Source organism: Pseudopodoces humilis, chromosome 1 (assembly GCF_049639895.1).
Source record: "Pseudopodoces humilis isolate 2021_Gansu_Grassland_sample_001 chromosome 1, ASM4963989v1, whole genome shotgun sequence".
In the NCBI taxonomy this organism is placed as follows: Eukaryota; Metazoa; Chordata; class Aves; order Passeriformes; family Paridae; genus Pseudopodoces; species Pseudopodoces humilis.
In genome coordinates, this window is record NC_142200.1 from 68681927 (window position 1) to 68708588 (window position 26662).

General features: G+C 40.6%; 1 protein-coding gene across 7 annotated transcripts in view; it reads left to right on the forward strand.

Moving 5' to 3' along the window:
* Positions 1-26662, forward strand: part of GRB10 (growth factor receptor bound protein 10) — a 149488-nt gene that overhangs the window by 35003 nt on the left and 87823 nt on the right. For 6 of the 7 annotated variants that reach the window (XR_015772465.1, XR_015772462.1, XR_015772459.1 and 3 more), the window contains one exon: positions 1300-1397. The exons of the other annotated variant lie outside the window; for it this stretch is intronic. Coding sequence is in view for 2 of the 6 variants with exons in the window: in XM_005527831.3 (XP_005527888.1) it covers positions 1347-1397 (51 nt within the window). In the remaining 4 variants the exon portion in view is untranslated. The remainder of the gene's footprint in view (positions 1-1299; positions 1398-26662) is intronic. 7 annotated transcript variants of the gene reach the window in all.

The window sequence follows — 26662 nt, forward strand, 5'->3', positions numbered from 1 at the left end:
GAGTTTCCTCCTGGGGTAATTGGCTGTATGAACCGATCACTGCAGAAGCCTGGGAGTTTGCCTACCTTATTGACAGAGGAGGAGGCTACCATACTTCAGCCAAACTCATCCTGGAACTAGGTAAAGTAAAGCTTCCTTGATGAGTGCATGGCTTATGGGCCATAGCTGCGAAGTTGTCTGGGAACAGCTTGTCCAAGATGTTTTTCTACCCTTGTCCCTCACTTAACTGTCACATAAATTTTGCTGGCAGCTTTGGTTTGGTGACAGTTCGTGCCTACCAGAGAGCAGTGGGTAGCCTGTTTAAAACTTGGTCTTTTGTTTTGAACACATAATTGATAATTAACAGCAAACCAGAAGGGAGCTTGCTTGTGGTAGAAGTAAAAGCTCTGACTGTGCTGTGCAGCCTGCTTTCTCTTCCCCAGTCATGCCTTTTTCATATACTTGGAGGTGGCATTGCTTGTCTTACACTGCAGAGATGTGTCCACACTGGTAGGAAGAAATACCGGAGCAGCAAATAGTGCTTTATTTATTTATTTAGGTTTATTTTTGTTTCCTTTGTTATGAGACAGTTATAATAACTTTCTTGACATTGTCCTGCCTTTAGTTCTTTAGCCATATGTACCTCTAAATGTTTTCAGATTCATTTTCAGGCTCTATTTGGGCACAAAGTGATGTTTTAAAAAAAACACAACTTAACTTTGCAAAGTTACTGCTAATATTCACTCAGAAGAGCAAGTGCAAGACTTGAATGAATTTGTAACACTCTGTTTGATATATTGTGTGAGAATGAAACCATGGGGGAAAAGGCAGGCCGGAAGGGATGAAGGTTAGAAGTTGTGTAGCCAGGCATTGAAGGCTGGTGCTGCATAATGATCTTGGTGATCTTGCCACTTTTTTACAGCTTAAATGATTCTGTGTTAAGTGACTGTCATCTTAATTAACTCAGAGATTTCAGTGTTTTCTTTCCACAGTTGAAAACATAGCCTCAGGTAGTGAGAGCCAATTTTCAAATGGCTAGGTTCCCTGTGAAGGGAGGCCTTCATTTTTGCCTAAAGAGTGGAAATAAAGCAGGAGCCACAAAGCCTGGGAATTAGTTATGTTGTACTTTTAAATTAAATATCAAATTGAATGTGTTTGCTAGGCTACAGGCAGCAAATGTGCACATTTTCTACTTCACATTGGTGCAAATCCTCATCACCTCATCTTGATCATCTTGGTCTTTCTCCTCCAACTGTTTTGAATAACAAGTTGATGAAATGTCTTCAGTATGGTTTCTGACAGTTTGTTTGTACTCTGCAGGTGCTGGGAAGCAGTAGATGTAATTTGAAGAAAATTTGAAGGAACAAATGGCTTTAGCTGGCTGCCCAGACTCCTTTTTACGTCTTCCTTATCGGATAGTAAGTTGTGAAATTGCATGTTTGTGTCAGCTTGTAGCATCATATTGCTGTGTGGTGGTGATTGATTGTGCATTCAAACTTTTCATCAAACTGCTAATAGCTGTTTGGCAATTCTCTGGGTTTTGCTAACATTTAGGAAACAGCCTCTGTTACCATCCTGTATTCAAGTTCTGCTGCTGAAAAAAACTGGGTCATTAATATATACGGATTTGATATTTGTCTTTAAAATAGCCATTTCCTATTTGGGAAAAGGCACTTGTTTCCAAAGAAAAGGTGGCAAGCTACGATACCAATGAAATGTCTTGCACCAAAACGTATCAGTTTGCAGAATGTTGTATTTGTAGGAACAAAGGCAGAGATTTTTTACGTTTGGTTAGTTCCTATATTTTTTGAGTCATTGTGCTGTATCTAAGCAGCCAATATGGCATATTACAAGAGTATATTTTAAAAAACCATCAGTTAAATTCAAAGATACTCAATAAAAATGCATGTGAAAGTTTTCTTTTTTCCCTGGGCAGTTTTAGTTGGCAGAATGCTTACTTTGTATTTTTTATGAAAATGTAAATTGCTAGTTTGGATATGATCTTTTCTTTGCACTTTTTATCTTCTGTTTTCATAATATGATTACTATCCTGAGGCTTTAGTTATGATTTTGGACCCTGCAGATACACAAATAATTAAACAGTGTCATGTGACATTAAAACCTTTTCCTTTTGTCCCAAGAGAAACATTGCTAGTAGTGATTACTACAGTCCTGCTACTCATTTGGAAAAAAAGAAAAAAAACAGATAAAAACAAAATTTCCAAAAAATCTCTTTAGGATTAGGATTCATACATGTTGTGTAATATGTCAACTTACAATTTTTTCTCCAACAGGAAACCTCTAATTAGTTAAATGTGTAATGTTAGCATATGCTGAGTTGTCAGCTGAATGTACCTGAATGCTTTTCCCAATAACAGGAAAAACATAACAGTTCTTTTATAGCTTCTTTTGCAGCTATAAAAATAGACTGGACTTTGAGAAATTGGATGTCCTGAAAATCTGTTACTATACTTGGATCTATGAGTTTAAAAGAATATGTGAATAGATGTGCCTGGACTTCATAATTTTGATGCACTGTGAAATTATGCTTCCAATTCATTTAGAGCATCATCTGAGTCATGATGTGAAGCTGAGGGAAAGGAGAGCTGTGTAAGAGAAACTTGACATTCTAGGCAGTCATTTTTGAGCTGCAAATTTTTTAAGTGACTGTCAATCTCTCCTGTGAAAACAGTGTCTTTAGTGGTTCCATAGGAAGTAAAAATGTGGATTTTCATTGGCACTTCCCTTTCTCTGACAAATGTGGTAGATAATCTGCTTTAATCTGGGGCAGCCAGCAGACTGGAAGTGTCAGAGCAACATGGGGTGACTTAAGATGGTGGGAAAGTGACTCAGTTATTTTTGGTCAAAGCTTACTGTGTATTAACTTCCCTAAGTGCTTATAACCAGTTTGAGGACTAGCTATGGAAGCCCATTCACAACTACTGTGCCTTCTGTCAGAGCTGAAGTTTGCATTAAAAAAACCCTGAACATCTGTTTTTCCACCCCTACTAAATCTGACTTAGGAGCTTTCATCAACTTGTCTTTCAAATTTGGCTGCAGTGAAAGCATTTTGTTGGTTAAGGGCTGAAAGAAGGTTAAACTAAATATGCTCTAGATTAGAGTGTAAAGAAATATTCTATTTTTTCAGCACATTTTCTTACTTAATGTAATGAAAAGCTATCAAGGGCACAGTTCCACAGATCCCAAGGTCAGGACCTTAGTGCTGGAAATTCAGTATTAGAATAAATTGACACATTGGAGGTTGGGATTATGTTCAAGGCAAGAAAAATGAGAACTTGGATAAGTGAGTATGCCCTACAGAATATCCTTTAGAATGTCTTGCTGCCAATCCACCTTTCCTAATTTTTTTTAATGTTTTTGGAGAGATGGGCAAGATGTAGACATCTGACTTTCTTACTAGGCTCTTTGTTTGCAAGGTTTACTGCTTTCAGAACCTTTCAGGTCTTGTTTAAGAGCGTTTTTCTTCTTTTTCTTTTAACTTTCTCAGGAGTTAGCACATAAACCTGTCACACTCGAGCGCACTCTCCTAGAAACAACCCCTAGCTCTGTTTAAAAAAAAAAAAAAAAAAAAAAAAAAATCAATACTGGCTTTCAGGAGTCCTTTCCAAATTCTTGAACTCTTCAATAAAAATCCGGCAGTGAGAATTGGCAGTATTTGTCTTTTGTTCCTGGAAATTCAGAACATAGTCCCAGAATTTCTCAGAAAAAATGGGATGATTTACTGTGTTTCCGTTCTTCTGCAATCTGTAGTCATAACAGTATTTATGTGCAGTGACTTGAACTCTTGGGGAATATTTAGTTCTTTAACCCTTTGCTTTAATTGTACAAGTTTCTGTGACAGAAATAACAAAAAAGATATGGTTTTTTTCTTCAGTTTGTGAAGATAAAATTTTGGGCATGCAGGAGTGTTCTGTTTATTTTCTACCTTCTGCCTTCTGTTTGTTTTCTCATGAACAAGATGCAGGTATGACTTCAGTAATAATTAATATAGTTTGGTTTTAGTGAGCTGAATTCTTATTTGAGAAAGAACTTGTAACTTGGTATAAAAAGGACTACAAGCACTTGGCCACAAAGTAGGGAGAAAATGGAAATTGCTTTCTCTTATGTGTACAGAGCTGTGGATTTCAGGATTGCTAATAATCCTCTTGATCAGATAAGAGTGCAGAATATTGCACATCATACTTGAGAAGCTTTGTGCACTTCAAGAGTAGGAATTAAATACCTAAGAGAATTAATCAGAGGCTAGCTACTGTAATGAAAGCCTCTTTCAGTGATGTCAGGTTTGTGGATGTGAAGGTGATTTGCTGCCCATACTAGAACTACAATAGCAACATTGCTTTGCCTTCATCTGGAGCAGCAGTTAGGCTGCTCTCCAGGTTTTAGTATGGTAGTTTTTGATCCTTGTTTTCAATAAAATGATACAGTAAGTTAGAAAACACCTTTGGAGGTCATCTGATCAAAGTCCATGCCATATAGTTTTCCTAGAGTGCTTCATCTTAGTGAGTATGTTTTTTTGGGAAACTTGCTTCTTTTTTATTTTTAGTGGCTTGCTTAGGCTAGGCAGTAAGAAAAGAGGGGGTCTCTCTTTTAGTGAGAGGGGGGAAAAATCCCATTTTGATTTGAAAAAATCTCTAGTTTATTACCTTGATGGATGCGATAATCCTCACCCTTGTGACATCCAGGTGCCTTCTATATGACTCAGTCATCTCTGCCACTTTGATATTGAACTTAACAGTCTGTTATTTACTCTTAGTATAGGTATACGTGCTGCAGTCCATGTTTGTGTGCATAAAATGTCCTTTATTGTAAAAAAAACTGCATGCAAAACATTTGGTTGCAGAATTTGTCTCCAAGTGGGCTTGGAAAGAGCTGTAGAAACCTGTGTTTTGCCCCTCATTGTCTGCCTGACACTATTTGAGTATCTTTGTTAGCTTGGCTGTTGTCAATTGTTTAGCAATTCTTTGGAGATGTCATTTGCCATTCGTGGTAAGAAAGATGCCAGGCCAAAATGGTTCTGGTCATTCCCCTTCTCAGCTGGGTAGGGGGAAGAAAATACAATAAAAGGCTTAAAGGATGAGATAAAGGTAGGAAGAAATCACTCACCAAGTACCATCACAAGCAAAACAGACTCTGCTGGGGGAAATAAGTTTAATTTATTACCAATCAAATCAGAGTAATGAGGAATAGAGCTAAATTTTAAAAACACATTTCCCCCCATCCTGTCCTTCTTCCCAGGTTCTATTTCACTCCAAATTTGCTCTCTCTCATCACCTCCAGTGATGCAGGAGGATGGGGCATGGATACTACAGTCATTACATGTTCCCTGACAATCCTTCCTCCTCAGGGGAAGGACTACTCACACCCTTCCTTTGCTCCAGTGTGGGGCCCTTCCCAGGGAAACAGATCTCCATGAACTTTTCAAGTGTGGGTCCTTCCCACATAAGCATAGGTCCCTTCTATGGGGTGCAATCCTTCTGGAACAGGCTGCTGTGCCTTGCAGGGGGTCACAAGGCATAACCTGCTCCAGTGTGAACTCTTCTCTCCATGGGTGCACAGGTCCTGCCAGCAGCCTGCTCCAGCGTGGGCTTATTGCAGTGTCACAGCCTCATTTGTGCGCCTACATGCTCCAGCACGGGACTCTGTCTGGGCTGTAGGTGAATCTCTGGTTTCCCTGTGGGACTCTGCAGGGTGCAGGGACACAACTCACCATGGTCTGCACCATGGGCTGCAGGGTAACTTCATTCAGCTCCAGTTCCTGGAGCACTTCCTCCCTCTCCTTTACTGACCCTGGTTTCTGCAGACCTGTGTCTCTCACATATTCCCACCCCTCTCTTCATCTGCTATTTGTTGTGGTCCTCCTTGATTTAGTTCTCCCACTGAGACTCTCCAAACCACACTGGGTCACCTCCCCTACTACTTGGGTGGCCAGAGAGGAGAATTGGAGGCACAAAAGGCAAAGATAACAGGTTAAGATGAGAACAATTTACTGGGAACAGCCATAAGATAACAAAAGGAACAGTAACAGCAACAATATTAACAACAAAACTGTTTCTTGAAGAGTGATTTCACATGGAAAATGCTCATGGAACCTGACCAGTGCCAGGCTTGCTTATTAGGAAGAAGCCCCTTCTCCTCAGAATCCCCCTTTTTCCACCCCAGCAATAAGGCGAGGTGGAATAGAATAACCTTCCCATCCTAGTAATGCTGTCTCCCAGTTACTGCAAACATTAATCCTGTCTTGGTCAGAACCAGGACACAACTGAACAGATTTTTTTTTCTTCCTCAAAGAAGCCACCCCTGTCCCTCCCACCCACTGTCAAAGCCTTCTCACGCAAATCCAATACATGATTTTCTAGATTCAAAACAAATGGTGGCTTAATTTACTTTTATTAGGCTTAAGCATTCAAGGATGACACTTGCATAAAATTAGTCCTGGAGTTTTGGATTTTCATGCTAAGAGGACAATATGGAAGGACCAGAGTGCGCAAGCAGGCTTTCAAAGTCCTTGGGCATAGCTAAGTGAGAAAACACCAGATGCATTATTACATTGCATCATTCTTCTACATATTGCATAAAGAAAAGCTGAAATGTTGCTACTGCCAATGCAGAAAGTCATCAGATTTGTGAAATATGGTGTCAGTCAACAGATCTTTTATTGACGATACTCTTGTTTTAACAGTTTACATGTATGTGGTGGAGAGGGTTGATGGACTGGAGCAGACAAAGTACAAAGCAGTGCGAACATTAGTGAATGTTTTTACAAGACATGTTGCCTCCAGTATGAAGTTATGAAATCTGTCTCCCTGAGTGCAGACTGCAAATATTTTTTACAGATAGAGTTGATGCTGCTTGTTAGTTTTCATTGAAAAGCAACTGAAGCTAGATTTCTAGTTTTTATTTTTCTTGGAAAGAAATCTTTTAAATCAATTTTAAAAATTGTCCTGAAACCAGTTATTTTCATTAACATTGAACTAGAAGTGTGGTGCTTACCTCCTAAAGAGGAGTTAAAATGTATTTGCGACCATTATGGTGAATCGTTAAAATACTTTATATGAAGCAAAATAACATGGAAGGAATTTGTATCTTGCACTAAGCTTATATACAATTGATTACAGTTTCCCCTCTTACAAGAAATAGTCATAATGGTTTGTTTGTTTGTTTGTTTTTGATGTACCACTTTGCCTTTCTACATTTCCAGTCACAAGTATGTACCCTACTGTTTACACTTCTGCTTTTGTATTCTAATTTACAGAAGTTGGTTGGCAAAACATAGTCTTTCTTTGAAGGTGAATGCATGCAAGAAATTTCAAGTGGCTCAGTCCACATTTTCCAATTATATGAACTTTTTCAAACCATCGAGAAAAAAGATGGGAGAAACTTTTTTTCTCAAGAAGAAAGGACTCAAAATACTTTAGTGGTCAGTCATACCGTTTTCTGTTTGCATTACTACTACCATTGGTCATGAAGCAACACAGATGTTCCAAATCAAGTGAGGAAATAAAATAAAGAAGTTTAATTTTGCATCTTCCTCTTAATGATTTCATGCTTAAACACTAGACTGACCCTGTCATTACATGCAAGCAGTCTCTTGAACTCTGGTTTTCATTCGTGTTTAAGCTTAGGGTTTGCTACTTTTATACTTGCAAGAAAGTTGAGGGGGATCTTAGGAATGAATTTAAAGACATTAAAATGTTGTAAAGAGAATGAAGCTAGGCTCTTTTCCCTGGTGACCAGAGCCAGTGGACATGATGTGAAACACAGGAGGTTCCCTCTAGATACTGGGCAATGCTCTTTCACAGTGAGAGTGACTGAGCATTGTCAGAGGTTACCTAGGAGAGGTAGTGAAATCTCCATCCTTGGCAATCAATCAAAGCCATCCAGACATGATCTCAAGCAACTGGCTGTAGGTGGCCCTGCCTGAGCACCTGAGCAGGGGATAGGACAGGTGACATCCAGAGGTCTCTTCCAAACCCAATCATTCAGTGACAGTGTGAAAATCAAAAGCAGTTGGGTCTCTTTAGGTTCTGACTTCTATGCAACTTTTAAGATGATACTTCCATACTGAAAAAATATCCACGTCGATAAGAACAGACTATTTTCAGTTGTTCTCTCACAAAACTTCTTGACAACATTCTGAAGCAATGGTAACAATCAGTTTAGCAGACTAGAGCACCAAACAAAATCCTGCATATTTTTTCATGAGTTGGATCTTTTCCAAATGAGTAAATATTTAACAAGCTGTTTACCAACTGGTTATTTTGGAGAAGTACCAGTATGAGTTTTTTCATGTTACTAATAGCTCTAATTTAACTGAAAAGAGTTGATGTACCAGTCTTAAGACAGCTTCACACTTCAAATGCCTGCATAAATATAAGAAGATAGAAATCTGAAATACAAAGGAATGGAAGCAATTTTTTTTAAAAGCTGCACTGGTTATAGCCAACTGGAATTACATTAGTGATAGTTTGGGGGGTGTGCTTTTAATGAACCTTCCTCCTACAGATGTTCTGTGCTCTACATATGAGTAAATAGTAACCAGTGGAGAAGATTATTTTGTTTTTTAGAGGAAGATAATATTGCTGTGTATTTGGAGCTGTCACTTTTGAAGAAAGCACTGTGGCTCAGATAATTCTTAGTGTTGTTGTCTGTGCCAGTTGGCTCAGAGATCTTTTCTATCCTCCAAAAAGACCAATGTTATAATGTTGCCTTCTATTTAAGTATTTCCAAGAAATATATCTAGATACAGACCTTATGTTATGCCCAGTACATTTTCTTGCCTTACATAGTCTAAAGAGAATGTTTGATCAAAGGAAGGACAATATTTCATAAGAACTTATTTATTTATTTTTTAAGGTAAAAAAGAAGGGAGGAAAAAACTCCTCCAAGCTACCACCCCAAATCCTGTGATTCTGCATGAAGCTGTTTGTGTGATCAAATCTGAGAATTTTCCCATTTCTAGGAAGAAACTGTGGGTACAGTTTCCAGGCTTTATTGTTCATGTGATGCCTCATGGCACAGATCTTATTTCTACACTTGCACCCTTTCCACACCGTACTGAAGCTGCTGATTCAAGGAAGAATGGAGAGCCTGAACTCGGCTTGGCCTTGCTGTGGTTAAGATGCCATTTACTCAGTAAAGCTAGGGATAAATATATCAGGTCTACTTAGCACTAGCTATGACTGAAGACATCTTTACCTGCTCTTTTTGCATCCACTAAGAACTTTTTTTTCCATTCCTAATATAATGTAATCTAAAGTGCTCTTTAAAAAAATTATTCCTAGGTTCTTACAAAACCCTGCTGCTTTTTGAGATGTATTTTTCATTCCTAGTGTTGCAGGTATGTTCCCTTCATGGAGAGGTGGGATGGAAAGTGCTGCTCAGAGCAAGGGCTTTGTTCTTGTATGGCTGACTTAACTTTGCTGTTCAAGGATGGAATTTTACTAAATTGATCACCTTTCCGGAATCCTTCATGAACAAAAGGCCAGATTATTGGTACTAATGGCCTTCTATGCTAGATAGTATTGATATTTTAATCTGAGGCATTAAGATACAGTGTTTTTATTTCTGGTTTTGAAAGAACAGTGAGCAATCAAAGGTAGAACACAAATGCCCAGCAAAGCTCTCAGGCTTTACTGCTATTTTAAGATAGATTTGGCCGGTGTACTGGTACGACCAGTGCACACATTTGAAATTCTAGTCTCTACAATGAAAAGGCAAGCCCTCAGAAACAGCCAGTGGTTTTGGAGCATGCTGGTCATTTGCAAGCTGAATGTTAAACAATGACTTAAGACTCTACTACACACTGGCTGTAGCTCTTGATGCCTGATACATTGGCTCCATTTTTTGACATAATTTTGGCAAGTGGAGGAGCCTGGCAATCCTTCATGCTAGAGGCCGTAGCTCTAATAAAGCACTGTAGTTATTAGCACAAGTAAATAGTTGTCCATTTGTGCTTCATTAATGCATATTAGTCATACCATAAATACTGTCATGCTGGCAAGTTCCCCAGAATAGTGAATACTTCTGTACAGTTCAGGAGGGGGTTTCTGACAAAGTGGTGTTGGCATCTCTCTTGAAGAAGTTCTTGAAGCTATTAGGTTAGGAGAGTGACAGGCCATTATTTCAGCTCACATGAGATTTGTAGAGTTGATACTTCAGTGGAGGCAAAGATGTATTTTTGATGAATTTTATGCTGTTGCAGTAGGTTCTTCTCAAATATTCAGTTGTCTTTTCTACAGCCTTCAGCTATATTGAGGCAGGTTGCTTCGTGCTGTGGGGAGTATAAATGAAGTGCCTACTCTTCTAATGAAAATAGATGTTCCAAAAATCCCATATAATTGTCCAATATTGCAAAATTTTAACTATGTATTTGAAGAAATAAAAACCTAGTATGTGCAGCTAGATGAACGCAGAAGGCAGGACAATGACCCATGATCTCTGTAAGTATTTTGGTTTCTTAAGAGATAATACCCTTAGTACAAATGGTATAAAATTACAAACAAGTATGACTTGTTCTTTGGAGCAGACAGCATGGATTTACGAGTCACTTAGTTTTTTTGTCCTTTGAGTTTCTGACAGTGACTTCCAGAAGGACTTGTTCCATGCTCTTGGCAACTTGTCAAGGCTGACCAGCTTCTGGTTTTTCATATTGTCATCCTCATCTGTTTTGAGGAGCAATGTGTTGTCTGTTTCTGCAGTCACCAGGATCATCCTCTGATTAGTGACTTACTCTTATGAAGATAACAGAGGGTAGCCTTGCTAGTGTAGTAGTGACTAAGATCCTTAGCATCTTCTAGTGCATCCTATCTGCTCCTAATTAACTTGTCTGATCCCTAACATTCCTGTGAGTAATGCTTCAATCCTCCAGATGCTGACACTGGTGAAGGAACTGGGAGACATGAGGAGGAGCTAGGAGGACTGAGACAAAAAAATCATTGTTTTTTTGTGTCTTTAGCTGCTGAATCCTGTGCACAGCTGAGAACTAAGCTAATATTAGCCATCCTTTTGTCCTTACTTGCCTATATAACAATTCCTTGTTTTTTTCTTGGCACCTTTTTCTTGCTTTAGCTCTTCTGAATGTGCACAATCTGTGTTATTTTTGCATAACTTCCTGCTTCAAACTTTTTTTGTGTTTCAGAATTTAAGCTGAGGCAGGAGATGCCTGTCCATTCAGCTGGCTTTCTGCCATTCCCCTGTGACTTTCTGTGTGCCACAATGGACCATTTTTGAGGTTTGAGGAGGCTGTCCTGCAAGATCAGATTGTTCCCCTGGTTACCTTGGTTCTTCAGAGAAATCTGCCATGGTAACCTTGCATGCAGATTCTTGAACAGGCCAAAAATCTTCTTTCCCACAGTCCAGGACTGTAATTGTGCTGGTAGTCTTGCTCTCTTTGCTTACTTATTACTGTTATCACTGCATCATCTCTACTGCCATCAACCTCTTCCTCCCCAAATGGCTCTATGTCTCTCAGTTGGCTTTGCCGGCTTGTTGGTCAAGCAGGAAGATGTTTCCCCAGCTAGCTCACTGATCACTTGTGAAGTTATCTTCAACCCGCTCCAAAAATCATTGCAGAGACCAGTGCTGGCTGCAGCTGGAACAGCAGTTTGCTTGTGAGTAGGTCAGAAATGTGATTCAGACAATTTGTGACAAGTTTCTCTCCATCCCATGCACCTGGGTGCAAAAGTGGACTCATTTGGTTTGAGCAAAACAGGTAGTCTGAACATTAATCTTCTTAAAGATGGTGAGTGCTTCTTTTGGGAGGAAGTACTGAGATGGAAAATGACAAGACAAGACATCTTCCTGAAAGAGCCCGTGATCTCCTTCCAGGACAGCTAGAACATCTTCTCCCAAGCTCTCCCAAGCAACTACTCTCCATCAGCCTGAACATAACCACTCAAGGAAATCCTGGAAGGTCAGGTCTCTGCCATAGATGGAAAAGGCAGAAAACCCACAGGCAGGAAAGGGAGATAATAGTCTTGCCAGGCAAGGTGCAAACCCTTTATAATCAATAAAACTGTTCATGCATTTGAAGGCTTCTGTCAGCCCTTGCTCCCTAACCTGCATTGCCACACATTGGCAGTGTGACAGAAGAAAAGGAGAGCTAGTGGTGCCAGCCAGTTGTTCAGGTGTTTCCTGTCCCAGCACTGTCCTTTTCGGCTTCCCAGCCAGGCTGTTGGTACTCAGTCTCCTGTCGTGGCACTCTCCTGGCTTCCCTGATGTTTACTTCCCTGATGTGTCTCACAAGGCTTACATGCTTGCGGACTGTCGCCCATGCTGCCTTCTCCAAGGACCTGCTGCCAGCCATATCTCCCCAGGACTATCGGGGTGCTGAAGGGGAGCTCCCCCTTGCTGAGTGTCTTACAAGCGTCCGCCCTCAGATCTGCTGCTATTCTTTGGTCATGACTGCCTCTGGCTCCAAGTCATTTGGTGGGGAGGCACTAGGAGAGTCCTGGATAGATGTTCCCCTTTCCTCTCCACTGTGGGCCCGTTGCAGAAGAGATGTCATCTGTGTGCCTGGAGAGCACAGAGGCAATGCAGGTTAGGGAGCAAGGGCTGACAGAAGCCTTCAAATGCATGAACAGTTTTATTGATTCTAAAGGGTTTGTGCCTTGCCTGGCAAGACTATTATCTCCCTTTCCTGCCTGTGGGTTTTCTGCCTTTTCCATCTATGGCAGAGGCCTGACCTTCCAGGATTTCCTTGAGTGGTTATGTTCAGGCTGATGGAGAGTAGTTGCTTGGAAGAGCTCGGGAGAAGATGTTCTAGCTGTCCTGGAAGGAGATCACAGGCTCTTTCAGGAAGATGTCTTGTCAATGATGATGTCAGGAGACAGTCAATTGTATTTGTGGTTAGTTCTCTTCCATGGGCCATCTTCCTTCATCACCCTCTGTGGGCTATGGGTCTCCTGGCACCTAGTTGAGTGAAGCCCTTTTACACCCTGCACAGTCTTTCTGTGTGCTCATACCCTTTTCCCCCTCTGCATATCCTCCTTCTTCCAGAGCTCTTTCTTGGGCTCATTCTTCTTGGTGACACCACCATAACCTCTTGGAAAGATGTCTGCAGAAGTTAATTCCATGTATGGAGTACCATGTATATTACATACCTACATAAATAATCCATTTATTAAAGCAACTTAACATGTTTACTTACCTACATGTGCCCACTCAAGTTAGGTGATACTTTTTTTTTTTCTCCTTTTCTTCCTTTTTGAATTCAGGACAGACCTGAGTTTTTCAACCCAAATATATATGCCAATATTTGAGGTAGTCACCCTAAGTGTTTTGTAGCTGGGAGCATTTGTAGAGCCCATTTTCTAAGGTAAATGTGAATTAAGACTTCAGAAGGCCTCTGAAGGCCTTCTCTATTTCTGACTGTATAGAAGTATATAAGGCAGTGTGTTGCAAATTTGAGGGAAAAAAAATCCTTCCTATGTGTTTGCTGGTGAGATTTCTACATGAAATACATTATTTTTTTGCCATGAAGTGAACAAAAGGGCTAACTGAAATATGCTGAAGATATTCTAGAAAAGGCATCTCTTGCAATCTTGTTTTTTCTGGAGTCCTTTGTGTCCTCAGAATTATGACAAGCTGTCAGCTGCTGAACATGAATTGTCTGTATGGTTAAGTCACAAACCATAACTGCTCTGCTGGATGAGAGCAAGTTGGAAAACAGTTTGCTCACAGTGTATCTTTTGAGTATGACTTGCCCTGAAGATTAAAATAAACCCAAACCTACAAGACCAGAAACTTCTCATCCATCAACTGTGCCAGTAGCATCTTCTGAAACAAGGATATTGACACAATTACATGTATTGTTATGATGTAAGATTACACACATGCTGTCAGTATTGTGGTGTGCTAATGAGCTTCTAGGTAATCCGTCACAGTTAATTTTTTTGTTTTAGCTAAATAAGTAGTCTTCTGTTTATCTAAATCCAGAAGGTGGCCCATTCTTCTCACCCACAGCTTGATTCTGAAGCCTAGTTCAAAGTTTTGCCTCTTGTCTTTCTCATCTTTTGATTAATTTTTCTTTTTTTTTTTTTTTTAATCTCTGGTTTGACTTTAATCTCAGCAGGAATCTTTTCCACTACCTTTTATTTCATAAACCTGCATTTTTAGGTTAGAAGGAATAGCTCAAAAGTAGAGGAAGCAGTACAATAACTACTGGTTGTGCTGTAAAAGGTACCACCCTGAATTAATCACCATTCAGCTGAAGTGCTGTAGCTGCTCATATGCAAGCTGCCAGCCCCTTGAACTGCAAAGTAAACAAGTTACTTCCCCTTCCTAGTCTTCAGCAGTGGTTTCAAAGAAGAGAAACTTTCAGCTTCAATACCAATTAAACAGCAGCTCATCTGATTGCATCCCATCTTTTCTTGGAGAGAATAAAATTTGCAGAGATGTTCTTGTGGCTGATAGCAGTAGTGTTTTAGTGTTGCTAAAGCCAGCATGATTAAACATTGCACATGTAGATTTATTACAACTGTGGGATTTCTTGAACTTTTCTTCTGGCTTTGCAATCTCTGTTCAAATATCCTTGTTTGAAGACCCCTTACCTAGGCAGGTCCTGTTTTGAGGTGGTTTGCTTGTTTTGTTTCATGTGCTGCCTTGGCAATGTTTGGCACACCAGACCTTCGTCCAATAGCATACTGGTAGTTATGAAACCCTTTTGATCTGTTGAAGCTTAATGTAGCCTCAGAGGTTTTGTGTGGAATTAAAGCAGCTGCTGCTAGCCGTGTAGAAGCGCTTCAGTGTATGTTCTGATGTGCTGTGGATAACTTCCTTGGATGGGTCCAGTAGGTGTTAAAAGAAGTGGGGAGGAGCTGTATAAAATAAGTGGTCACTTGACACACTTACACTGTGAACAACTTAAAAACAGAACAAAACAAAAAGAAAACCTTCTAAGCATGAGGAGGTGATTGACATGCTTGCTTTTAGTGTGCCAGCTTCTGCAAAAACTGAAGATTTATACTTTGTATTGTGTTTTCTGGGACAGCTTGCAATTTTACATGTAATTTGTTACTATTGAAATGCAAATTGCTGATCTTTTGTAAATTCCTTCAGAGAATGCCAAGTCAATAAAGATTTTCTGATAAAGCCATCTTCTTAATGCAGGATAACTGGTAGAGCTACTTGCAATTAGCTCCCTTTTGTTAAGGAAAAGAAAACATGGCAGCCACTACCTTGAGATGGATAGATACATACCAATTTTTATTGATACTCGAACAAGTGTAACAATGAAGTGTATGTCATATGGTACCTAGAATTGTGAACGTTAGACAGAGATAAGTAAACTAGGCAGAGAACTGAGAGAAGTTCTCAGGCTAAAAAGTACCTTTGAGGTGTTTGGAATTTACAACAGTCAAACCTAGATACTTCTTTTCTAAGAACAATGAAGATGAAGAAAATCAGAATCATTGAGGTTGGAAAAGACCTCTAAGATCATTGAGTCCAACCTTTGACAGATAACCACCCTGTAAACTTGACTATGGCATTAAGCTCCATGTCCAGTTGTAAACATCTCCAGGGCTGGTGACTCCATCACCTTCTTGGGCAGTTTGTCCCAGTGTTTAACAGATCTTTTCATGAGGAAATTCCTTTTGATGTCCAACCTGTACCTCCTCTGGTGCATCTTGAGGCTGTGTCCTCACATCATGTCACTGGTTGCCTGGGAGAAGAGGCTGACTCCCATGTGGCTACAGCCTCCTTTCAGGCAATTGTAGAAAGCAGTAAGATTGCCCCTGAGCCTCTTTTTCTTCAGGCTAAATAACCCCAGCTCCCTCAGCCACTTATTGTAATGACTCATTCTCTAGACCCTTCACCAGTACTGTTGCCCTCCTCTGGACTTGCTCCTGCACCTCAATATCTTTCTTGTAGTAAGGAGCCCAAAACTGGACACAGATACTCAAAGTGTGGCTCAGTACAGGGTGATGATCACTGCCCTGGCAGTGCTGGCTGATTTTTGATACAAGCCTAGATGTCATTAGCCTTCTTGGACACCTGGGCATGTGCTGGCTCATGTTTGGCTGCTGTTGACCAGTGCCCTCCAGTTCTTTTTTGCTGAGCAACCTTCCAGACACTCGTCCCCAGCCTGGAGTGTTATATGGGGCTATTGCGACCCAAGTTCAGGAGCTGGCACTTGGACTTGTTGAACCTCGTAAAATTGTCCCTTTGATCCAGATCCCTCTGCAGAGCCTTCCTGCCCTCCAGCAGATCAGCTCTCCCACCCAACTTAGTGTTGCCCATGAATTTTCTGAGGGTACACTTAAAACCCTCATCCAGATCATCGGTAAAGATACTGAAAAGGACTGGGCCCTATATTAAGCCCTGTAGGTTTCTTTCATTTTGAGAAATTGGAATAAGACAGTGATGCACTGAAATACTCAAGATGGCTCCAGTTGTTAGCCTTAATTTTTGCTTTCTTTCCAGCTGTTGTGAATTGACAATTTCTGTGTAGGTATTTCTGTAATGCAGGCTGCAGCATCATTTGTATTAGAAATTTTTTGTCCAACCATTTTGTGCTAACACTTGGGGGTGGCAACTTAATGAAGTCTGATAGAACATCACTGTGAGGACTTTTTTTTTCCCTAGGAAAACTTTTGAACATCACTGTGTTCAAAAGTTCACTTTATGATGCTTGTATACCCAGTCATCTGTTCTGTTTATGCTGGATATTAAGTTCTGCACCTTTAAGACTAGTTCCAAGAGGAAGGGGGAAAGAAGAAGCATGCAGTTTGTTTTCAGAAACTGGACTTGCTCCTCAGCGTCCTTCTCACCAACTGTGAGACTGCAGCACAGACAGTGGGAGAGAGCTCTCCTTTGCTTTTTAGGGTTTTTTTAGCTAGCTGAGGCAGAGAAGTTACCTGGACTATGGCTTTTCTTTTTCTTGGAACTGACCAGCTCTGCTCTGGACTGACAACCCAGACAAACCCCAGGAGCTCATGCCTGTGGCCCATCGGGGCTTGGGCCTTGGCACTTTCCAGTGCAGGAGGGACTGATGAGAGACTGAGTGAGCTCAGCTACACCCCATGACAAGGACTTTCTGAATTTGCCATCTCTTCAGAACAGGAAGAGGTTTTATTGTTTAATACTATTCATTTTTTGTGCTTGTGAATACTTTGCTTGTTAAATAAGCAGGTTTTTTCCACTTTTCTCCAAGGAAATATTTTTCTGAATGAGCTGGGGGACAGGCTGCTTGAATCTGCTTTCTAGCAGGACCCCTTTGGAAGTTTCCTCCCAAATTTGCCCTAAACCAGGACACTGTGAGAGGTGCAGTTATGTATGTGACTATCTTAGAGCTGCACAGGTTAAATGAGATTCATACAAGATTAAGGAAAGAAATGCAGACATTCAGGCCTGTTGTTCTGTTGGTAATGATGTGGGTTTTTGTTTTTGGTTGGTTTTTTTTTCCTATTCTGAAGGCTTGCAAAGTAACCCATTACTGTTAAATATGCTGTACAAAACAATTATTTTAAGTACTCCTATATTGGAGACTGTTTCTTAGACTCCAACATTTTTTTGTGTAAAGTGTTACTGATTTTCTCTGATTTTAACCATGATATTTGGTTAGGGGAGAACACAGCAGTCTGTTCCAGTACAAGACTTGATGCTAGCTTATTAATAATGAATAATTACTGTGCTTTAGATTGGTGTCTGTGATTTTTCTGGGGTTTAGGTAGGGTATAGAGCAGTCAACAGAAGTGTATAAACATTTGCCCCATATCTGAGATTCTGAAATGTCTTTATTTTGTTTTTGGTAAGGCTTGCTGTTTTGGAGATGTGTAGAGTTAATTCTATATTGAATTGAGCACAAGTTACCTGAATTACAAATGCCCTTCCTTGTCTGAAGTGAGCAATGAGTTCTGAGGCAGATGGCACCATGTAACAGGAGAATGGATCTTTATCTGAGCGGAAAGGTGTGTGGTCCAGCTAATTGGGATCATAGGTTTGATCAGATGGGACAGGCACTTCTAGAGCTAGTTAACTATGTATCTCGTGCCAAGGATTACTGTTGGGAAGGAGGGGAGAGGAGGGGTACCAAGCACGCCCTAAATTTCAGCAATTGAGCAAATTGTCTAGAAAGCAGAGTGCTGAGGTCCAGGTTGCTAATAGTTGAAGCAAGGAAGGATAGTAAAGTAGTCTTGTATGAATTTGTTCAATGTGACACTTGAAATCAGTCAGATTATTACTGAAGACCTGAAGAGGAATTTCATTAGCAGGTGAGAGTTACTTTGCTCACTGACATCCAGTAAATTTTAATGGTCCGTGTGGGCACAGTGGCTCCTTCCCCACAGGAGGTTTATCATTTTATCACTTGTGCTATGGAGAGTCATCTACACTTGTTGGCCCGCTCAGATTCTCAGTTTGAACCTGAACCAACACAAAGACAAAAGGGAGATAGCACTATTGCCAGTAAGAGAGCAGACACACGTTCAGATGGTAGAAATTACTTTGTGTTTCATTCTACTTGCATTCCTTTGTTCAGTTTCATCTGTCTTGATGTCTAGGGCTCCCTAGCTATAAACTTACATACACTTAAATGTAGCTTAGGTTATCTGGCTGTGGTTGCCACTTCCCAAAGCATAGAGATATGAATATAAATTCCTGAAGAGAATGCACTTTGTATGGAAACAGTGGTTCCTTCAACCCAGGTGGCATCTTCTCTTCTCCCTCCCCTGGCCTGAGACACACAAATGTGTTGCTGCAGTGCCAGATCCAGAGTCCACCAGCTCATCCTTCCAAGCACTGAGCCTTCCAAGGTTAATTCAGGGCATCATTAGCCTGTGCTAGGACAGACTGTCCAAGGCATTTTGTGGGACATCTCCTGTCCACGTGGTAGAAGGATGCTGTCAAAATCTGATTCCCAAAGCCAGTGTTCTTGGAAGCAGCTGGCCAGCAGTGCTGCTATAACCAAAGCTGTAGTAGATTTGATGCCAAGTAGAACAGATGAGCTACCTTGTATTTCACGGGTCTGAGCATGGGGAGGGCCAGTGTGTTGCAAAGGATCAAATATCCTGTGCCTTCCGTCTGTGTTACAGCTTTCCCCAAAAATAATAGATGAGACGTTTTTTGTTTTTTCTTTTTTAAATACAAGCTTAAAGGAAATAATAGTGAAGATGTTTTCTCAGATTGGACAGGTGTGTTAGCAAGTGTGTGATGCTGAAATTTTCCATTGCACCAGGGTATAAATATTCATTCCCATTATGTTTCTTTTTATCCTTCTGGTGAAGGATATACTATATAGACTATAGTCTGACCATGCACTTCAGAAACTTGGACAAAACATGGAAAGTGACCCTGGTAAGGATTCTTGAATAGGCTAAAGGTTTTATGAGCAGCAACTCATTGTTGTGGGTTGCATTACTCCCTTAGATTGTGTGAGCACCATCCAGTATAGTAGTTCACGTGTATGAACTTGTGCTTTGGTTCAATTTAAGTTCTGTAGTCTGTTAAGTGTCAGTTCTTTGATACAAGATCTCACTGAAAACCTCTTTAAAAAAAAAGAGCAGTATGACATACTGCTTTAGGTTATACCTTCTCGTGGTAACAAAACTCAATTTTTAAATTCAATTCCTATTGATAAGTATGGTTCACTCTCACAAAAAACCAGATTTTTCAGGGACTTGTTTGAGTCAGTATTGACCAAAACCAAAGAACTTAGAACATGCAGCAAAGGATGTAGCTTTGAACATGTATCTTTGTCATTGGCAGTCCCTTGCCAGTGAGAGTTACTTGCTTTGGAGGTAACGCTAATTAATTTGCAATTAAATACAAGCTAGAGATACATTTTCAGGTTCTTCCATGCCAGCAGAAGAAACAAACTTTCCATGTAAGCATGTGGCTTTCCTAATGTGAAGAATTTCCTAATATGAACTTATTTATTCAGTGGTGTTTTGTTAGAAATGAAAAGAAACCAAGTTTGTTTTTGAAAAATAAGTTAAAGGATACTTTATAAGTAAGTAAATACTTCATTTTTCTAAGTCCTTTATAGGTGAAGACACCTGTAAGGAGTGATTGCTTTCATGGAGAACTTTGTGCAATTGTTTCTTTTCTGGATTTCAAGACTTTATTTTAGCTGTAAACTGTGTAAACTGTCTAACAGCCACAGTGGTTTTAGTCTCATTAAAAATAGAACAAAGCTTTTAGCATTTCTAAGCCTGTCAATTGGATTCCCTCATTGCTAGCTGATTAAAAGACAGCAACCATGGTGCATTGAATTTTTTTCTACCATAATAAATGTCAGTCTGGTACAAAAAGTACCCACTGTGGAGTATACTATCCATTTTCTCTCTGCAGAGTACAGGGAGACAGCTGAATTTTTGCAGAAGTGATTAGCTCCTACTAAGAGAGGACTGCATCTAGTGAGAGAGATCTTTCCAAATTTTGGGTTCAGGAGTGTAGAAAGCCCTGTTAATGCCATTTTTCCAAAGATCAGCCTAGAGAAACTGAATCTCTAATATTAGCCTGTATGCATGCTGTAAAAGTGTGTTGCTGGTGCTGTCAGCTAACACTCGCTGTGCTCACTCCTGCCTTACTGGAGAAAAGCCTTTCAGGAGTTAACAGCTGCTATCAGATACTGTTGCTAGCTGTGGTCCAGCTCTTGCTAGGCTACATTTACTAATTAATTAATTAATTTCCTGGATGCCAAAGAGACACTGGGAGTTGGGTGAGGGGTGACAGAAAGAAGTGGTTTTTGGTTTGCGCTGACAGCAATTGCAATACAGGTAGTGATAAGTCATATAATCAGACTTCTAAAAATAAATCTGAAGCACCTGCAGAAAAATAAGTTTCTTGTTCAGCTATAGCAGTGGCTTCTATAACTGTGTTGGGCTATAGCTTTTAGGAAGAAACACTTCAGTGGCTTGGGACATGCACACTGTTGGGTTTCAGTGTTGACAACAGGGTCCAAACCCCCAGGTTTTTTTAGACTTGAAGGTTTTATGATCTGTGAGTTGCTAAAGCCAGAGGGGGTCAGGAGATAAGTTCTTCCAAGGTCAGACAAGCCTTTCTGCCTTCCCCTGTATCATGGGACGTAATATAATTCCTGTGATTCATTTAACAAATTCTCTGCCACTGCAGAGACATGGACCACGGACGCAGGTTTGTCTTGTCTCTCAGCCTCATTTTCCTTCTCCCTTTGCTAATTCCTGGTCTGTTGTAGCTATCGTATATGTCGCGTGGTGGGCTGGAAAGTGTGCTGTAGGAATGTGTGGATCACAACAGGTCTGTGTTCCCTGCCAGGTTATCGTGTGTTTTCAGTGATTTGTGGCACTGAGGGTTGGAGGTGCTGTGGTGTGTCGGGAGGAATGTGCTGCTGCCTTTGCTGCTCCTGTAATCCCAAACTGGCTTGTTTGTTTTTGGTCTCTAGGGTTATTGCTCCCAGTCTTGACAGCCAGTACTGTAAAATCAGAACGATTCCTGTAGTTAATGGCTTTGCTACTTCAGGAGAGAGAGCCCAACTTTTTACAAAGCTAAGTTGCTTTATTTTAAGCCCTTGTTTGTACAAGCTCTCTTAGCAATGGGAATGCTAAAATTCTAGGTTCTCAGTTACTCTGTTGACTTACTGAGCCTTTCACTTGGCTCTTACCTAGTCAAATGACTGTAGTTAAGAGGCAGGAAACCAGGTTACAGGTCTTTAATTATGTAATATGTGGGTTGTGTGAGAATGCGCTTTAAAGTCTTTTGCCTAGTGTGCAAAGCCTGTGTTTTCTTTATTTGTAAGATATGTTAAACATTTTGGCAGAAAACAGTAAAACATACGCACTCTGTTTGGGTAAACTTGAAATAATTTCCAAAGCAGTGACTTTGGATAAACCCAAGAACCTTACACTTCCCTCAGGACTCTTAATTGGAATGCATTTCCTCAAACTCTGGGGTGTCAGTTTGCTGAAAATACATTGTACCAAACAGCTGTCTGCTAGGGGACTGTTCTGCTGTGTTTTTAAGAAAGGAGTGTCGCATGAATTCCTTATTGATCTGGACTGTGGAGTTTGGATTAGAACTTGAACATTGGTCTGGATATGTCAGTTGGATTTATTCTTGTAATAGCCTGTGTGTTTGCCTTCACAGGGCTGAGAGGAAAATTGAGTGAGCAGAAGCTCTGGATGGGAGACAGTAAGCTATAGGAAAGTTTACTGAGATGAATAGCTGGCTACTCAGCACTTAGCATAATTGAGTCTATTATCCTCTTTGTACATTTGATGCTTGAAGTAAACCAAAGCTGCAAAATCATGATATAAAGAATCAGCATAGCTTAAAAAGCAGTGCAGGAAGTTACTTTACATAAATGCACAGTCTTTTGTTTGGAAAGTGAGGAATATTATGAAGCATCCTAAGAAGAAATGCTGTCTAATCTGTCCGTTGCCTAAGGAAACTCCAGGGCCATGTTAAGAATGACAGTACTGAATCAGATAAAGAAATGTTTGTCTATCTGTGTTCTTCTTCTAAGAGCAGCAAGTTGCAGATACAAAGAGAGAGTGTAATTTCTCAAAGTATCCCCTTTCTGTTCCGGAAGCCTGGAGCTGTGTCCACTTTTTCACAGCCCTTGGTGTTCAAAAATTGTTCAGTGAATTTTTGTATTTGCCTTTTTTTTCTGGAAACCACTTACACTTGAGAACTCTGCAACAGCAGTCTGTGCTAACATGAAGTACTTACTTAATTTTGCTTTACACAAGTCTGCCTGAACATAGTAACTCTGTGGTGGTTCAAATAATGACTTTGCTAATTTTCTCTTTACGCTCAGCTAGTTTTAAGACCTGTACCTTGGTGTGATGGAGCCACTGCCAGGTTGGCACGGAGCCCCTGTTTGGCAGGAGTGCCCTCTCTGCAGACCGAGGTATATCTGCCTTGATAGTCTGCTAAATTGCAGTGGGACCCATCAGCACATCTGACTTTACTTTCTGTTGTGCTGGACAGTGTACAAACATCAGAAGTATGACATGATCTTAATTTTGTTGCTGTGGGACTGCTGGCATGAGTATGCGTGACTCTTGCTCAATTGAACCTTTTGTTCAGGGGCATGGCAGTGTGGGTTTGCAGACAGCTACAGTAAATCCAAAACCAGGGACTGTCGTCTTGGTGGTCTGGGCATCCTCAGTCTGGCCGTGCTCCCAGGAGCTTCCGAGAAGCTGTGCTGCCACTTGTAGCCTTTCTTCATCTTGTAAACTTCCAGAGACTGCTGAATTAGAAGAAGCTGAAGCCCTCAGGGGATTTCCAGACTTCTCCAGAAAGCTGCTCTGTTTCCTCTAATGCTAGACCCCTTTCTTCACAATGAGGGAGAAGGGAAGTATAAATGATACTTCATTATTTGTACATTCAAGTCTGCCTTGTCCTTTCTCTAAGCACTATTTACTTGTAAGATTACCCTGAATGACTGACTGGATAACCTTTGCTGAAAAAACTAGGATGAGAGAAGCAGCAGTAGAGTGGTAGCAACATGCTGGTCTTTCTAATAATGCTGTCTCAAAAATACTCTCCTGCACTAAACTGCAGGTGGGAACAGTGGCTCTTGGAGCCAAAGAGGTGATTCAAGCATGTGTACCAACAGCAGAGCTGCTGTAGTATGTCTAGCTGATTCTCTGATTAAAAGATGAGATTTAATGTTTTCTTAGATAACTGAAATGCTTATCGTGGTAGCACAAACAGCAGCAAACATTGTATGTCATAGTTTAAGGAGTGCAACTTGAAAGGCTTGGTTATAGATTGAAAAATAAATCTAGATTGTGCTGGTTACTGATATGTAGAGATAACACCGTCCATGAGTGGACTTTGGCTATTAAGGCGATGCAAGCACGTCACATTTTGAGTCGTGCAACATGGGTTTGCAAAAGGACACTGTAATCTGACCTCTAATGATGGTGTGTTTGACTTTATGAAATGCTAATGCTTTAAAGGACCCTGCTTCAGATCCTTCTAGCACTCTTGCTAGTCACTTGATTAAATCATCCTTGGTTGCAGAGGCTGAATGACACAGAAAACAGCACATGCAAAAAGTCAGTGAGGGCTAATGCTCTGCTAGCTTCTAAAAATACTACAATAGCTGGATGGTACAGTAAGTTAAGTAACATGTTTTAATTTCATACTGAGAGCATTTATTGGAAGAGGAGGGAGGGCTGGGGATTAAACTATGAAGCAAACAAATGACTTGCTTAGAGGCTGCTTTCAGCTGCAGCAGGGGGGATGGTGATGGACCAAAGCAGGTGCCCACCTTGCTGAGGGCCATGGCCTCAGCCCTGAGCTAGGGCCCGACAACAAGGCTGCTGGCAGAGAGTAATTATATAACTTTATTTCCTGCCCCCCTCCTCTTTCTTCTTTTTCCCTTGTTCCAGCATGTGATCTCCACTGCATCTGGCCGAGTGCCAGTGTTTGTCTGTGCACAGTGGACACAAACAGTTTCTGGAGGGTCATGTGAAACTACCCCTGGCTCTTTAAACCTCACCACCCTTACCTTTTCCCCTCAACTGCTCCATTGCTGTAACAGGTGTGGCTTTGTTTATGCACGGCCTGTCACTTTGCTTTAGCACCTGGGTTTTGCTGGCCCACAGTGTCCAGAGGAAACCTTTGCCTCCCTGTTTTGCTCAAGCTGCAGGAGGGGCAGGCATCTGCACCGAGTGAAACAGGCAGGGTCATCAGCTTTATAAGAGCAGCACCAGCAGTCATTAGTCACTGTAACCTCTGCTTCTGAATACTTTGATCTACCTTACTATGGCTTTGGCTTAACTTTGTGAGTAAGGCCTGTGGTTCTCAGCATCCTCTGGTACAAGATGTAAGGTGATTCCAGAGAGGGCATGTCCTATTCCTGTAAATTTTTGGTAATTGCTAGTTAAAAAAAAAAAAAGTCTGGTTTAATTGAAGAGTTACGGGCCTGGAGCCAGGTGAAACTTTGAGATAAGGTCTCTCAGTTAAGTGTTTGTGTGTTACTGCTGTGGGAAACCCAAGCATAAAATCATGCATCCTGGCCCCATTTCACCTTTGTTACTACATAGTACTTTGTGAATCTTGCCTTCCAGATGGGATTTTTATATGTTGTGGCAACTGAAAACACATTTAGGTAAGTGATAAATAGCTTATAGCTAGTTTTCTTGTTCCAACTTTTATTTCTAGTGGGATGCCCTGTTGCTCTTCCCAGCCAAGAGGCAATGTGTCACTGTATCCATGTGTTAGACATTGTGACTTCTTCCTGGGAAGTGGAACTAATACTGCTAAACTGCATCTAGAAAGTTTTAGCTACCCCATAAAAATTGATCATGTTGAATTTCATGGAGGGAAATGCACAGAGAAAAGCTGTGGGCTGGGGAAGGATGTTCTGCTGAGTTATCTGTGCCTGTGATGCTTTAGCCTTTGTACTGAGAGCAGTCAGCTTCAGCTTTAAGTTTTGACTGAAACTTTTCTTAGATAAGTGTCTTCTCCCTGCTGTTGCCCTTGGCACCTTGGAAAAATTATAACTGAACTTTCTGGTGAACAGATTCATAATTTTGTATGTTCTTTCTGCAGTTTCCTTCTTACACTACCAGTCCCAAATTTCCTGCCTCAAATTTAAAATAGAGATGATGTGGGTCAGGTCAGTGATGTCTGCGTGGTGTCCCAAAGAAAATGAGATAAATCCAGTGAAAATGACTAGTGTTCCAAAAGTACAAATAATGTTAGAATGTGATGCCCTATGGTTGCAAGGGATTTGATGAAAACAGGAGCCTGTGAGATGCTTGTTCCTAGTAAGTGTTCAGTTAGCTCCAGTGAAAGAGCTAACAAATACTGCTGTGTTTCAAGAACGTAAGAATAAAGACAGTTGTGCTGACAGAAGGTCTGATGTGGTTTGGGTTTTTTTTTTTGGTTCCTGAGAAGCAATAACAAAACCTCATGAGATAAGCAAGATGTGGCCCATGACACAACAGCCAGTGTTGTGAATATCAGTGCAAAGAATGTAAAGAGCTATAAGGGGAGATAGATAGTATGGAGGCAGAAATTTGAGTGATTGCAGTTGTATCTGTCATAGATAGTTGGATGTCATTTGTATCTTATCATGCAGAGTTTACTCATGAAAACCTTCCTTAGTCATACCACTGTTGTCAGTTTCTGTCTTATAAATGCCTGTGGGCTCCTGAACTGATCCCTGATAGTAATGACACTTGAGAGCAGTGCTTGAGTACTTGAATCAAAGCTCAAGCTTTTGTGAGACAGTCTCTGTGATGAAGATATAATTTATTTCACATACTTTATAACTATATGCAGTTCTCATCCCCAAACACTACATCCAGTATGATTTTGAACATTAGCTTATATTTTGTGAGCGCTGGACTGAGGGCTTATGGTTGCACATAGTTGAATTGCCTCTCACTGTTAATTACAGTGCCTTAATTACAATGTCACTTACCATAAAGGTGCTCCCTATGTTTTGACATAAAAGCAAGTCATGCTATTGTGTATTTAACCCACACTTTGGGCACAGTGGCATCATGTATATAGTTATGTGCATCACTGTGGCAGTTTATGCTTGGTGATATAGCAATAACTTTGTGCACTTTTCCACACCCACGCTTAACTGCAAAGGTGTATGCAAAGGTATGCCAGTTTTGTAAAACCACGCACCTACTCTAAATCTCCTTCTCACCCTTCTAAAATGTGACTTATCTTGCTTCTCCTATTGTCTTGTTTATATTTCAATTTTCCTGGT